This window comes from Pyrus communis, chromosome 12 (genome assembly GCF_963583255.1).
Source record: "Pyrus communis chromosome 12, drPyrComm1.1, whole genome shotgun sequence".
Lineage (NCBI taxonomy): Eukaryota > Viridiplantae > Streptophyta > Magnoliopsida > Rosales > Rosaceae > Pyrus > Pyrus communis.
The window spans coordinates 7,290,838-7,307,972 of record NC_084814.1 but is presented as its reverse complement, the minus strand read 5'-3'; the positions used below and the strand labels follow the sequence as shown (position 1 = coordinate 7,307,972).

The 17,135-nt window shown below is 37.1% G+C and overlaps 1 protein-coding gene across 1 annotated transcript; it reads right to left on the bottom strand.

Annotated features, from left to right (window-relative positions):
* Positions 1-147: 147 nt before the first annotated feature.
* On the bottom strand, positions 148-4,508 carry LOC137709979 (uncharacterized). Its single transcript, XM_068448954.1, has 4 exons — positions 4,387-4,508; positions 2,079-2,240; positions 293-1,970; positions 148-159 (listed from the first exon to the last, which is right to left on the bottom strand). The coding sequence occupies exons 1-4, from the start codon at positions 4,506-4,508 to the stop codon at positions 148-150; spliced, it is 1,974 nt and encodes a 657-aa protein (XP_068305055.1).
* Between the last annotated feature and the right edge of the window lie 12,627 nt (positions 4,509-17,135).

Sequence of the window (17,135 nt, the reverse complement as noted above, 5' to 3'; positions counted from 1 at the left end):
AATTTAAAATAATATTAACATTTTCTAGAGGACTCGTCAAAATAAAAAAATAAAAAATAAAAAAAATAAAAATAAACCTTTTGCTGGAGGATACCAATTAACCCCCAACATAATTAATTATCTCCAATTCCTCGTCTTGCCTCCCAATCAGTGGCGGAGCTAGGAATTTAAGACAATAGGGTCAAAAAATAGCTTTCAAAAATCGATATACTTTCATTTATAATTGTCCACGACGTGTTCTCATATTTTGAAAATATCGTATTACAACATCATTATTCATAGAATCATATACCTCTTTCTCAATGTACACAACCAAACTATCATTCAACCATTGATCACCCATCCTACTACGATGTGGATTCTTCACAATTTTCATGACCGAAAAAGCTCTTTCAACTAAAGCAGTCGCAACAGGTAAAATCAATACTAATTTCACTAGCAAGTACACCAAGGGATACTGTCTATCCCTCTTTGTCTCCACCAACTTTTGTGCAAGGCTATTAATTCCTTTCAACGCAGAAAATTCATTATGCAAACGCATATCAAAAATATAATTCTTCAGTTCATCTTCAAGAAGTGTGAGCTCCATATCAGAAAAATCTTTTGGATAAAATTGGGCAAGACGAACTAACTTTTCAATGTCAAAAGCTGAGAATGAGTCATCTGGGCTTAAGCATGCTACACAAAGAAGCAACTCTGTACTTGTCTCATTAAAACGACTATTCAACTCTTGAAGTTGCTTATCAATAACATTGAGATCAACATGGTAGTGATGAAGGTTTGTCAAATTTTCAACTTTATGCCGTGACCTCCCTCGAGCTACAAAGATATCATTCATATCAGGAATATCAATATCATGCTTGCCACAAAAAGAAGAAACTTTATCAAGCCAAGCATCCCATCCATTAGCCCTCATTGCTTGTAGTTGTTGCTTACATGCTTTGACTAAAGCCATAGCACTCACTATATCGAGACCTTTCTTTTGCAATGCATGTGACAACACATTTGTGATTCCCAATATTTCTTTCATCAAAAAAAGACTGGAGACAAAATCAAAAGATTGCAAAAGATTCAACAAAATATCCGCTTCACCTCTTTGATCAAGACTTACACCATCTTCTACAATCATCTCAAGCACCTCAATTACAGAAGAGAACATATTAATCAAGCTTACTAAGGTACCATAGTGTGAGTCCCAACGTGTATCACTTGCACGTTTAAGACTAGTTTCTTGGTTCAAGCCTTGCCCACTTAGAAGCTCATAATTTTGAATAGCTTCCATAACTTTGGCTTGTTGTCTTTCTCTAACCATGTCTTGACATTTATATGATGCGCCGACAATAGTAACAACTTTATTAACCATGCAGAAAAAAGAGCCAATTTGAATATGATTTTTTGCCACGGCTACAAGAGCAAGTTGAAGTTGATGTGCAAAGCAATGAATAAAAAATGCACTTTCATTTTCTTTCAAAATAAGTGTCTTAAGGCCATGAAACTCACCTTGCATATTGCTAGCCCCATCATAATCTTGTCCATGCAATCTAGATATGCTTAATCCATTTATAGAGAAGAACTGATCAATTGCCTCTTTAAGTGAAAAAGCAGTGGTATTAGGAACATGCTTTATGCCCATAAATCTTTCAACTACTTGTCCGTTCGTATTCACATAGTGAAGTACAACTGCCATTTGCTCCTTGACTAATACATCACGTGATTCATCAACCAAAACAGAAAAGAAAGTAACATCACCAATATCAAACATGATAGCATTGGTGGTTTCACATGCTACTGCATACACAAGATCTTTTTGAATTTCAAGTGATGTTAACTTGAGATTTTCAGGAGCATTTTTAAACACCACATCTTTAATACCCTCATTATGATCTGCAAGAAACTTCAAAAGCTCAAGAAAATTACCCTTATTGTTTGAATCTTCACTTTCATCATGACCACGAAAAGAAAGACCTTGTCGCAATAAAAAGCGAATGCAATCAAGTGATGCATTCAAACGAGTGTGATAATCAATACGTGCTTGATCCGACTGCTTGTGGACAATTGTTTTAATATGTTGATTCTGATTCATTAAAGCTTCACAATGAAGTAAAGCTTGGTTGTGAGCACTATTAGGACCTCCAACATGAACTCGAAGTCGACATTTTTTCTTCCAATTATGAAACCCTTTGCTAGTAAAATTGTCATTACCTACTTGCTCCAGAATCTCTAGCTTGAAGAGATAATAGCTTCAACAAAAAACAACATTTTTGGATATGCTATACTTCAACCAAGTAGGAAAGTCATCGAACCATTTCGGATTGAAACGACTTTGTACTCCTGCAAATCACGTATATGGAAGTTGATGGGTTCGAGGTTGAACCAATTCCCTTTGTAAATAAGCTCTTCGAACTTGATCTCTAATATTTGGATCATTTTCTAATATCCAGAGTCGAAGCCCAGGATCTCCTGGAAGATTTGCCAGTATACTTTCTATGTTATTTTCATTTAAACTTTCAGGAATATCCGTTGTAGAGGGTGAGAGGTTATCTTCGGTTGATTTTTCTCTTAAAATACATCTCCATAACTGTTTTAAATAATACCAAAAAGAGTCAACAACATAATAAAAATTTGATCAAATTAACATAAGCAGAGCTCACATAATCATAGACCAATACAAACCCCACAAACCTTAAGATAAACCGCACAATTAATCTGCAGAATCAATTTGCAGTATCAATCTGCAGCATTAATTTGCAGCATCACTCTGCAGAATCAGTTTGCAGCATCACTCTGCATAATCAGTTTCCTACATGCCATGTTGACTTCAAATACTATGTCAATTGAGCATAATTTATGGATTCTTTCAGGTTAGTGTTTATAGTTGTTTATGAAATATATTAAGTCTAATACCCAAACCTCCTCCTTCCCCAATCCATTCTATTATGCAATTCAGATTTCATTTTACATGTGATTGAATTTGTCTTATTCCTTTATTTTCCATTTGATTGCCTTATCTTTTTCCTGCTACAACTTCATCATCGTATGTTAAAATCTTACATTGTTATCATTCATTTTGGTTTAGAATTACAATACAGGAATTAATTAACATGAATGAATTGATTCAATTTTTCTTACGATGGTTTCAAATTTCCCACCCCTCTTTCACTCAGATTCTCCCCTCTCCAAATTTAAAAACTCAAACAAATAAATAATGAAATTTCATATTAGAGAAACTTACTAGAGGAAGGACGCTGAGCCGGAAGAATGCAACTTGGAGAATAAGAGAGATCGCAATGCCGGAAGAACGCACCTGGAGAACAAGAGAAATCACTGGGTTCTGGTGTGTTCTGGGTTCTGGTGTGGACTGGATTATGGGAAAAGTCACTTTTCTGATAGCGTGAGAAATGGGTTTTGGGAAAAGTCACTTTTCTGATAGAAGAGGGCAGGACTGGAAAATTGAAAGTTTATTAAAGGGGTCAAATATTTTTTTATTGTCAAATATTTTTTTAAAGGGATAACTTATAAATCTATTGGGGTCAAGGGAGCCCAATGCCCCCCCCCCCCCATTGGCTCCGTCACTGCTCCCAATCAAATAAATTAAAAAATTAAATTCCTAAAATCACTACAAAATAATGAACTTTAGATTGGAAAATGACATATCATTTCACTGAGTGTATCACATTGCACATGCACTTGTATAGTCCAAACTTCTACAACAAAAGCAAGTTCTTAATTAAGCCACTCATATGTTAACTGAAACAAATCAAATAGTTGTTTTTGTTTGGGATTGTTGAACAAAATATTCTATAAGGAAGAGGAAGCCTGCAACAACCTGGAAAAATTAGGACCCTAATCACGTGATGAGCATGTTTTCAATCATGCTGCAATTATCTCTTTTATAATGCATTTAAACCTTCTTCGTCTTTGCAAAGCCAATAGCATAATCAAGAAATAAGATCAATTATTAATCATACTTTGTGTGATCCATGGTGTTATCTGTCGATGCAAATTTCCGTCGTCTTCAATCTTAACGAAAATGCACCTGCAAAACAATCAACACCTTTGATCAAAGACCTAAGCCTCACGTGCCCACGACGTGATGGGGGAAGGGGGGGTTAGGCCAATGGATCTCCGATACCTAAGTCAGTTTCTCTGAGAGAGTAAAGTGTTTAGGGCTTTTTAGGGGTAGCAAAAGCTTCTGAAAATTAGCAGAATATAGGGTATTTATAGGGATAGGGTCAGGCATGGTGTTAGGGTTTTACCCTACATGTGACGGCATCCAATTGGCCAAGGTTTATGGAGAAATATTCTCAAGATATTAAATGGGAAATAATATCTTGAGATAATGGAAGGTCGTAGTTGGTGTAGAAGGTTATGGTGTTTCGGTAGTACATCAAGTGTCTATCCGCATCTTCATCTCCTTTGAACAAGGTAAAGTGCGGTGGGCTGAACTTCCGCGGTGGATCCATTTGCTCGATCTCGTCTGTGAATGGTGACCTTCTCAGGTTAGCCATATCTCTACGAAGGGCATTGTCGGTAGTATCAATGCGCTGAAATCCGCGTAACTGCTCTGCTACGAGCCTTTGTACTTCCTTCTGGATTTGAACTTGGTAGGGGCAACAGAGCCTCTAATTGCCCCCGGTGTTAACCTGCTGGTCCATATTGCTCTTCAGCATGTCCTGCTCGTTTATGCCGTGATTATGGTGCACATAGTTTGTTATCTCTTTGTCATGCTCTCATGCTATCATCTGTCCGTCATGCAGCTGCTTACTCCGGTGCCTCGTAAGAGGATCTCCTTGTGGGCCTAGCCTCGTGTGGATGTTTCTCCTGGAATGTCCTTAATGCTCATCGGAGTATGGACCCAACCTTGAATGCACAATGACTCATGAGTCGAGTTGGGAATGAACGCTTCTCTGCACATCTAGGCGGGAGAAGACGTTTCCCCGAGGACCCAAACGAAAGTGCACACCAGCCGAACACACAGTTCGTGGCGGGTTGAGCGACTCTTTGCCGGGATGTCGCTGGAATAAGTCACGTTCTTATGCCCTTATCCTGCTTCGGGACACCTCATCTGGGGTGCTCTGCATCTCGATGTGCTCGAGGAGCGGGTTCACAAAGGTGGTCTGCTGCGTGAGGGCGCTCGTCAAATTGATGACCCGCTAAGGTAGGTGGTGCTCACCATTTAGATGGGAAGAGTCTGGATAATGGGTGTCTCCATGTGTTGTGGAAGTGTAGCGGACTGCAGGTACAAAGCTTAAGCTCAGAGTGGGCATTCATGCAGAAAAGTGAGGTGAAAATAACTTTGAATCGATTGCGGGACCTGTGGTCGGAATCTGGATTGCTGAAGATGACCTTGGATTGGATTGGGTCGTGGGCCAGGTCGTCGAAACAGGTCGCTGGGCAGGGCAACCCAGCTGGGTAGTCAGCACGTGCATAGAAGTGTGTTGGGCTCACGAGTGTGGCGGCTGGCCTTGGGCTAGGATGGGCCTTGGGTCGGCGCTGCGTTCTGGGCTGCGCTTTGCTCTTCATGGGCTTGGGCTCGATTGGCAACCAAGTGCGCTCGAGCTACCTCGGCAGCAAGCTGGGTCTGGACTGTTACGATTTGAGTTGCTGATTGGGCCTCGCCTATCTTGGCTTAAACTGCAGTGTTTTCGGCCTTTTAGGCTCGGCCTGCTACTCCATGAACCTGGGCCTCCTACCCGCAAGCTAGTGGATGGACCTGGGCCTCTTGCTCAGGGTTTTGGTGGCCTGTGCGCTGCAAAGACAGCGATGCATGAGCTTGGCCTATGGCTTGGTGGCATTGCCATGGCTACTGGGTCATGGAGGTGGTGGTGACGCGGCTCCGCGACGATGGTACTCCTCCTACCATCGCGTTGAGCCTTGATGACTTCCATCGTGGGGCTACGTCCTTGTCTCCACTCTCTGGTCCAAATCCTTGTACATACGAGGTTCCATTTGTCGTGGTTTCTGAATTTCCTACCATTGTATCTTTTCCCCAATGATTGATCAATAAACTTTTCTAGGAAAAATTAATTAATACGACGTGTAGGAAATTCAACATAACAGAAAATTCAAGAAACCAAATGCAAGAGGCTTCTTCGATTATTTGAATTAGCTATCAATGAAAGCATCGGAATCTCGATGCAAATTTTCACTGTCTTAAGTCTTGACGAAAATGCACCTGCAAAACAATCAAACACTTAAGCCTCACGCACCCACGAGGCGGGGGAGGGGGGGTTAGGCCAATGGATCTTCGATGCCTAAGTTAGTTTCTTGAGAGAGTAAAGTGTTTAGGACTTTTTAGGGGTAGCAAAAGCTTCTGGAAATTGGCAGAATATGGGGTATTTATAGGGATAGAGCTAGCAATGGTGTTAGGGTTTTACCCTACATGTGGCGGCATCCTATTGGGCAAGGTTTATGGAGAAATATTCTCAAGATATTAAATAGGAAATAATATCTTGAGATAATGGAGTAAATATCCCTAATTGATTTAAATTGGGATTACTTACTTGATTGGAGTCAATCTTTAATTGGGAATGTATTAAATATAGGATTTGGGTAATTAATCCTTATCTTTAATGATTTGACTTTTCCTTGCCAAGGGCAGGTGAGCTGGTAGCAGTCATATTCAGCTGCTGGGACATTCAAGGGTGTGAGCTGTGCATGGGAGCATCTGAGAAGCTTGCCCATTTATTGAGGGCAATCTTTTCCTTTTTTAACAAAAGTCCAAGTGTCACCTCTAGGATTTTTGGGATTATTTTAGGCTCCACATTATCAACTTATGAAACTCTTATGTGGTCATTTTATAGGTATGATTAATTAAGGTCAAACATTGTTAATTATAAGGATCATTATTACATTATATATTTCTAGATTCCTACACGCGGAGGTCTTTGATACCATTATAAACACATGAAAAATCTCCAAAATATAAAATCTTCAAACTAAACATAATTTCTAGAATTGAACATTACCATTATTTTTAGAATTGATGTCACATCCCGGCCTGGGAAGTGGTCCTCCCCGGGCCACAATCCCACATCACCCAAGGGAGTGATCCTTATATGTATATTATCATCCCTACCTAGCACGAGGCCTTTTGGGAGCTCACTGGCTTTGGGTTCCGTAGGAACTCCGAAGTTAAGCGAGAAGGGGGCTAGAGCAATCCCATGATGGGTGACCCACTGGGAAGTTGCTTGTGAGTTCCCAAAAACAAAACCGTGAGGGAATGGTAAGCCCAAAGCGGACAATATCGTGCTACGGTGGTGGAGCGGGCCCGGGAAGTGATCCGCCCAGGGGCGGGATGTGACAATTTGGTATCAGAGCCTAACCCTGGTCACGTGTGTGCCGACGAGGACGTCGGGCCCCTAAGGGGGGTGGATTGTGACATCCCACATCACCCAGGGAAGTGATCCTTATATGTATATTCCCATCCTTACTTAGCACGAGGCCTTTTGGGAGCTCACTGGCTTCGGGTTCCGTAAGAACTCCGAAGTTAAGCGAGAAGGGGGCTAGAGCAATCCCATGATGGGTGACCCACTGGGAAGTTGCTCGTGAGTTCCCAAAAACAAAACCGTGAGGGAATGGTAAGCCCAAAGCGGACAATATCGTGCTACGGTGGTGGAGCGGGCCCAGGAAGTGATCCGCCCCGGGCCGGGATGTGACAATTGAGAACTAACACTATCACTATTTCTAGAAATAAACACTAATGATTCTTAAAACTGAACAATGACTATTTCTTAAACTGAATGCTAGTACTATCAGTATTGTAGTTTCAGAAATAGTATTGGATATTTTGTTGTAATTTAGAAATAATGTTTATTTTGTTCCCTTCTAGAAATAGCTTGAGTTATTTTGGTTCAATTTCAGAAATGGTGTTGGATATATTTATGTAGTTCTAGAATAATGTTTATTTTGTTCACTTCCATAAATAGTGTGGGTTATTTTACAGTAGTTCAAGAAATAATGTGGATTATTTTGATTCAGTTTAATAAATAGTGTGGTTATTTTGCTGTAGTTCCAGAAATAATGTTTATTTTGTTCCCTTCCAAAAATAATATGAATTATTTTGGTTCAGTTTCATAAATAGTGTGTATTATTTTACTATAGTTCCAGAAATATTGTGGGTTATTTTACAGCAATTCCAAAAATAGTGTGGGTTATTTTGGTTTAGTTTCATAAATATGGTTATTTTGCTATAGTTCCATAAACAATATGAGTTATTTTGTTCAGTTTCATGTATAGTGTGGTTATTTTGTTGTAGTTCCAAAATTAGTATGAGCTATTTTACAGTAATTCCATAAATAGTGTGAGTTATTTTGGTTCAGTATTAGAAATAGTGTGGTTATTTTGCTGTAGTTCCAGAAATAATGTTTATTTTGTTCCTTCCAGAAATAGTGTGAGTTATTTTGGTTTAGTTTCATAAATAGTGTGGTTATTTTGATGTAATTCCAGAAATAGTGTTTATTTTGTTCCTTCCATAAATAGTTTGAGTTATTTTTGTTCACTTTTCAAAAATAGTGTGTAATTTTACTGTAGTTTCAAAAATATGCGAGTTACCAATGCCCCCTTAGTTGATATGATTTCGTGTATTAGATTAGAGATCAATTATGTATGTATGCACAAACACAAGAAAGTCAAGAATCATAATAATTTCGATACTTATTTTATGTAAGTAAAAAAATTGTGGATGAAGAGAAAATACTTTTTGAAAGGATAGTACATAGGAGGTTTGTACTGGTGCCCATGTTTAGATTTAGAAAATAGACCAAGGATGTCTATTTCTTGATTCACCTTTGCAAACTAAACTAGGGGGTGTTTAGTATAGTTGCTCACAGGCTCAAAAATCTTTTGATGTAATTTCAAGAAAACTTTCTACATATCTTAAACTCGCAAGCTAACTTTATTGGCAACGACCATGATGTATCAGTCGGTATTAGGTTCTTTCTGCATGGTTGACATGCGCTCGAACAAGAAAGAAATATCAATTCGAATGCTCAAGCTCTAATTTGTACACATAATTCAACATCCGTGAAAAGAAGAAACCTATTTGTAGAAGGCATTTCTACTTGTTACATAATCGTATGTTGTATATCCCACAAAACTTAAGAAACACGTGGAGCTAAGAACGGCCAGAAGCACAAGGTTAAAGGCTTGCCTGTTTAGCTTCACTTCTCATGGAGGTCCAAAAGTACCCCACAAGAGTTGTTTGTCATGCAGCATGGGATGCATTAGATTTACTTTTCTCGTTGGTGGATACCATCGACATCTTATAAGCCTGTTGATTGCTCTATCCATTATGGTCCTTCCCATTCCTCTTTGATTATGTGCTTCTCCTCCATTGCAACATGTATTGTCAGATCAAATTCCATCAAAGTGCCAATCAACATACACTAATTCACACAGATTTCAGTGCCAACTTTTTTATCATCTCTCATCAACCAAGCAGAAAAATAAAAAACAAACAAATTTGATTCGGTTTAGTTTACTAGTGCTAAAGCGTTAAAGCACCAACCGCTAGAGGACCATTCAAAGATGAATGGAAGAGATGGAAAATATACAGAACCAAAGTCTCCAAAGCATATGTTGAAATCAAAACATGACGGCACCAAGAATTCGACTCCCATAATAGCACTTTGCCTTAATTAGTATGCTACTGCGCTTGAAAAGGTGATCTTTGCCAATGAGGCGATCAACCCATGCAATAAGAAGCACCATGGACATGTTTAGGGAAGCCAAATAACAAGGGACATAAATTCCAAAAAATCACAAACCACTCAGATCACCAAAAGCATACCATAAGATCAAAGTAAAACAATTAGTCTTTACAGAGGAAAATCAAAAGTTTTTCGAAATAGAATCAAAATAATGACTAATGACATAGACACGCACATAATAATTTAATTCAAGGGAAATGCAAGTTACACAACATAAACTCAACGTAAAAACTTTACTAGACATAGATGGCAGCATCAACACTATGTTGTAACTTATACCTATCATCAATCTAATAAAATTAACAGGTAAAAGCTAAAAACCTCTGCCCGAATCCATTGGACATCTTTCACCATAAACTTAGCTAGCAGCCATATTTTGATATTCCCTTTCAAGCGCAGCGCAGATGTCAGTGGCCAACGCCTCCTCAACATTCATACCACCCAAAGCAGTCAAATCAATATCTCCATCAGGCAGATAGGTTTTTAGAGGTACAACCAAACCACGGCAAGGTAATTAAATGAATACTATCATTTATCATTTTCGCAAAAGCGAAAGGTCAATAGAAATAGATGAATCGCGGCAAGGTAAGTTTTAGCTCCAGACAACAAATTAATCTAAACAAACAATTTATATGCAGAATTCAAATTCACCCAAAGCCCAATTCATAAACTATACATACAAATATATGAGAAATTGGTTGTTTTGTCGCTCAATAAGCACAACAATTTGAATTAAAAAAGTCAAAACAAAGATTTATACCTTTGTTTTTTGAGATTTGTGCTCGGATCCTTGCCAATATTAGATGCATGCACATAAATATCTAAGTCTATAAGAACATGAAACAAAGAAAAGAGATGCACAGGTAGAAATAAAATGCAGAGTAACAACTTCAATCTGAACAATCAAGACGGTGAATTTTCGATCGCATCTGTTGTCCTTGCTCAGAAGATCTGCAACAGAAGCCAAAATGCATCATTTTAGATGCTAATTATGCTCAATCGAGAGACAAAAGAACAGTAGAAAGATCGCAGAGACAAAGAGAGAGAAAGAGAGTGAAAACAATTACACTATGGCTTTTTTACTAATGGTGAAAACTCCAGGTCCCTTTCTCATTTTTACAGAAGGGAGACATAGTGAGAAATTTTGGGAAAGGGAGTGACAAAATCATACCGTTTTGCATGCCAGGAAGAAATGGGGGAGAAAGAGAATGGCAGAGAGATCCATAAATGAAGGGAGATATTAGACGGAAGTAGGCTTTGCCATCAGGGACAAAATCGGAAAGTCAATATTTGGACCATTTTAATTAGACTGGTTTAATGTTGGGCCTTGTCCTAACCATTAAATAAAGTCTATACATGGTTTTCTATTAACATTTAAAGTTTTCAAGCGTTTTTCATTAGTTTTTAAAAAAAATTAGAACATCAAATGTGTTTGATAAAACAAAAAAAAAATGTTTTTTAAGAATAGAAAAAAAATTGATGTCAATGATAGTAGAAAAACATTGAAAAGTAGAAGCAGAGTCTATTATGCTTCTAAAAAAATGTTTTTTTTTTTTCAAAGCATAATAATCAGTACCTATTTAATGAAATTTTCCAATTATAAGTATACCCCTATATATTTTACAAAATTACTCATTGCCCCCTACATTATTCTCTTTAACAATTATTATATCACATTAAATATCTATCATTTTTAGTACTTTAACATATTTACAGTAATTTATATAAAAGTTTACCAAACACTTAAACACATTTTTTATTTTTTATTTTTGTTAAAAACACCTTTACAAAAAAAAACAAAAAAAAAAAAAAAGGTTTACCAAACACTTAACAACTTTATTTTACCGTTGTTTATTCTCACAACACAGTAGAATCAACTTTTTTCAAAAAGCGCAGCAATACAAAACTAGTTCTATGTAAGTTGTTTTACCTTCAAATGCATGAATTATTTATTTCTTATATTATTTACAAGGCGTCATTTTATAAACAAACCCCTTTTGGATGTCCATGGATCTGAAATTATTTTCGTATCTACAGCTGGAGGTTGGACTTTGCTCTTGGAATCATGCTAGAAGAGGACACATATCGTGGTCAACAGTCTCAAGCTAAAAGCAAGTGATCAAATGTGCTAGAGGATAAAATTTGTTTTATCAACTAATTGCGTAATTGCCTCAAACTTTCTCTATTCTTTTAGTCTAGCTAAAAGTAATAATATATATAATTATAATTAAAAAAGAAACTTCAACCATTCAACAAATTTGAATAATTAACTTAGAACTAAATATTTTGTTTTTAACTTGCCACTTAGTACTATAATCTAATGGTATTTCTTTTTACTTGTAAATAAGAGGTGTTAGGTCTAATTCTTGCCAAATGTGAATTTGAACCACATTATTGCTAGCTCATTGTAAAGTTTAATCCACATCCTTTTTTTTCTTAGCATAAATAATATCATTTGTTAAAAAAAAAAAATTTAATTCGAAAATAGTGGTTCATGAGTTATGAATGGATGACTTTCTCCAGCCAAACAAAGGCAGAGAATGCTGATTGTTACAGTGACCAACCAAGATTAACCCACAATAGCCCTATATTTTCTGTCATCTACTTCTTTTAGAAGAAAAAAAGTACATTTACATTCTTTTTTTCTTCCTCTTAAAAAAGATACAAAGGTTGGCAAGCTACAACTATTCATCCCTTTTAGGTCTTGAGAGGCTATGAGAAATTTTACCCTATCCATCGCCATAGTCAAACAAACTCATCAACTCGGAGTATCGAACTTGGGACCTCCCACATTTTCTATGCCTTTTTAAGGAACTGCAGTCCACTTCCTTATTGCTGAGCCACTTACTGTGGTTAAAAAAAAACATTTTATATTCACAAAAATAAAATAAAAAATTTCAGCACGTGCCACACATTTAGTATAGGCAATTATTGTGACACGATTTTATTTTTCTTCGTTATAAAAAGGCAGCTAACTAATTCTTTAACCCAATAGATGTGAATAACCAAGTGGGGTCAATGATAAAGATTCATATAGTTACAATAATCTGTGGTTTATAAGAGGAAGAGAGAGCTCAAAAATATTAGTTACAATAATTTAGGGAAATAAGAAGTTTCGAACCTGCAACTAGACCTAGTAATTTCTTACATGATCTGTTAACACGAAATGTAAACGACACAAAAATAACAGGTTTCGGGTCAACACGATAACTAATCGAGTCATTATCGGGTCACACGATAATAACCCGTTAATAACTGGTCCTTAACAAGTTTACATGAGAGTGACACGTGGGTAACTTGTTTCAACACAATAAGAAAAAAGTTATTTTAATGATTTTAATTTTTTAAACTACTAAAAAAAAACTTACTATAAAATACAATAGATATAATGAATATGTATATATTGTTTATTAATTATTATTCTATATAAATTTTAAATTTTAAGTTTTATTTATTTATTTATTTTTATAGTATATTATAGGCAAAGATTGAGATTAAAAATCATAAAACACATTAAAAATAAAAACATTAAGTAATTTAAAAATACCAAACACATTAAAAAAATTATAATAATTAATTTACATGTGCGAAAAATATAAAAAAAAAATGCAAACGCTCGTAGTCGCATTATCTACGCTTTGAGGATGGGTATATGATTGTCTGAATTTTTAAAACCATACAAACTCTCATGAATAGTATTTTTAAGGGAGTTCAAAATAAACAAAATTCATAATCATTAATGGATAAGTCTGAAATATGTGAAAGCATAATAAACATTCATAATTGCATTCTCAACGCTTAGACAATGGTTACATGGTCGTTTAGATTTTTAAAACCCTCCAAATCTCATGAATAGTGTTTTTTTATTTGAGTGAAAAATTAATAAAATTAATAATAATTATTGTAGAAGTGTGAAAAATTAATAAAATCAAGGCGTGCTAACCGTCACGCGAGGGTGACGAAACCATGTGCACAGTGCGGAAGAAAAAATAATAATATAAGTACGAATAAATAAAAACCAAACTACTAAACAATGTAGTTAACGTACAAGTGCAAGATTAAGTGTGATAAACAATATTCAGAGCACAGAAAGCCTAGTGCAGTCCAGAGGAACAAACACTAACTAAACACACCCAAAGGTGGTCCTACACTGGTGATAATCTTGCAGAGATGTCGTGGATTCCTCGTAAGCCACCAAAAGAGTAATCCAAACTAGAACCTGGAGGGGCGTAAAACAGAAAGTGTGAGTGGGCAAAAACAAAGTTTTTCAAAATCATTTCATTATCAAAAGTTCTAACCCCTCGCCGTAAAACCTGTATAGTTTCCCAGAAAATAGAATATACACATATATCGAAAACATGTTCAGAAATATGCCATGTCGAATGCCTCAACATAAAGTGTAAGTAACCTAGGTAGTGTCAATCAATGTAAATAACATGTCAGCCGGAGTCACCTAACGTGACCTGCACGACTGAACCTAGAGCTCAAATCCACAACTCACTAACTATACCTGCACACGAGTCGGAACTACCTAAAGTGGTCTGTACGACAGGACTGGGTGTAAATAAATATGCTCAAGTGCTATAATCACGTGAAGACTGGGCGAATAATCACGGGTCACCTACGAGTCGGAACCACCTAAAGTGGTTTGTACGACAGAACTGTGCACCTAACTTGGATCCAAGATGAGTGTGTGGTGCGGGAGGTGAACATCACGTGAAAGACTGTGCCCTACTCTGGGTGGGAGCAATAACACCGGGGGTGCAAGTTATGAGCTCTCTATGCATCTCACATAACTGCTACGTCACAACCATAAACTATAACTTACTTGACACTTACCTGAGCGTCCGCAGCACCAAACATACATATATGCTACTACTCATGCATAAATAAATATGCAACCACTATGCATGGCATTTTAAAACATATAAACATTCAATTTCATTTTTTGGGAAAAACCACAAGCATATAGGTATGTACGGAAAACCAAAAGCCCACTCACTGGTATGTGGAAGGGTCGTAACCCCTAAGCCTTGAGTGACTGCGCTTATCCTCAGGATAGATCACACCTATACGCGAAACAACTATAAAAATGTCAATTTAAAGCACATAACCAAAACAAGGTAATAACTTCTCATACAATGCTCAAATGGGGTGTTTGGATACACCAACGTGATTTACTCAACCTCACGAACATCCTCATATTTTTAAAATAATTTTCCGCGACCCCATGCGTCGGTGAGTGCACGGACCTACGCGCCCCCATGTGCGGCCACGTGACAGTCACACTGACGGCGTCAGTTAACGCCGTCAAGAATATTCCGTTAAACCCTAACGGATTTCGTTAAAACTGACTGACGGAATATTCCGTCTTCTTCTCCGGCGAGTCGCTAGTCCCCGGAAACTGGAAAGTCTTTAAAACCTTCATTTCTCACTCGTTTCTTCACCATTTTCTATGAAATTTGCACAATGGAAAGCTGGAGATGAGTAGAACAACGTTATACCTATTTGAAACCTCAAAGATCACAGGATCTCACCAGAGATATTCGAGAAAACCCGACCAACTTCAAAACTAGTTTTCCCGACGTCCAATTTCACCCAATGAACCACCTAGAGCTTCCTAAGGATCTCACTAAGCTTCCTATAAGCTTCAAATTCCCTGAAAATCAATATTCCACGTGTGCATTAACAGTGACAAAATCGGAGGCTCATGGTTCGATGTGAAATTGAAGGATTCCTTACCTAAATTTGGTATGGTTGAACTCGTATGGTCCTCACGAACACAAAGGTACTATTTTCCACTTCGATCCGTCACGTTTGCAAGGGTTTTAAGTCCCGTCCGTACAAGTGAGAAGGAGAGAGAGAGAGTTCACGATAGAGAGAGAGAGACACAGAGGGAAATAGGAATGGGTGTATGTGAGTGTGTGTGGTCCAGGTGTAACCAACCAAAACAACAAAACAACCACCCAAAATGAGAAATAACCACCAAAGGCAAAATTGTCATTTCACAACTACAGTACGAATAATTCGGAACGGGCTATCACAGTGCATGTGGCAAGATGCAAGTGGAGTGACAATTTTGTTGGTTTTGTGAAAAAATAGTTGTTGATGCCACTAAACTTCAACTTAATTACGATACTACCACTACGCTTAAACTTCAACTTACTAGTACTCCTATCTGCGATGGCTAATTTTTGTTAAGAAAGGGGTAACTTTTTTTTTTTAATTTTTTTGTTAAGAAGGTGCTAAATTTCTAATCTTACTTGCTCAACCATAATTTACCCAAAAATATTTTGGTGAGCTAAATTGTCTCGCCTTTAGGCTGATTTATTAATTAAAGTTAAGGAAATCACTTACACACGTTTGATCGACTGATTATAAAAAATCTCCAAACAAAATATTACCTAATTATGATGTCAAAAATTCTTTATTGCACAAAAAATTTACGAGATGTGAATGGTTGGTTAATTGGTTACATTGTGTTGATCGATTGGCTACTTAAATCCCTCAAAGTGTATTCAAAATAGTAGAAAACCCAATCATAGTCTTATGACATGCTTACTTATCACAAATTGTCATGTAAGGTATACATCATTTCCATTATCAAACACCCCCTCAATACTACAGTCTAATAATACTTTTTTAGTTGCATGTGAGAAAGCTTACGTCATACTCCGTCAATTGGTTTCAAATCTCCCACCCTAAGACCCACTACAACCCTGGGCTAAAACCTATAATTCCCTTCTTTTTTTTCCCCCCAAAACCCAAACCAATCCATGGCCTAAACAAAACCTAAAACCTAAAATTCATCCCAGGGCAAAATACTTGCCCAAATTTAGGCCACAAATTGGAGTGGGGCCCACAGGGTGCGAGTGAAACACATAGTTGACATGCCCAACACGCTAGATGGAAGCCAAGGCGAACCCTACCCATGTGGGCGTGTTCCCTGGCTATTAGTGGGTGTCGGTAGCCTAACGGCTACTTTTTTTAATCCAACGGTCCACGTTCATTTTTTTTCCTTTTTAGTTTTATATTTATATATTTATTGAATCCAACGGCTTAGATCGAATATAATCAAATCTAACGGTAAAAAAAAGATCTAACGGTCCAAATTTAAATCTAATGCTAAAATAATTTAAAAAAAATAATTTAACTAAAAATTCACCCAAAAACTCTATAAATACCTATGTATTTGTTCAAACATCCATACAAAACTCACGTTTCTCCTACAATTCTTCCAATTTTTCTTTCTACCATTTCTTCTCATTTCCAAATTTTTCAAGATGGCAAAAGAGCATGTTAGAGGTTGTAATTGGACCTTTGACGAAGATATTGCTTTATGTTTCGCATGGATTTCTATTAGCGAAGATGGTGCCGTCGGCATGAATCAAGATAGAAAGGTTTTGTGGGGTAAAATTGTTGATA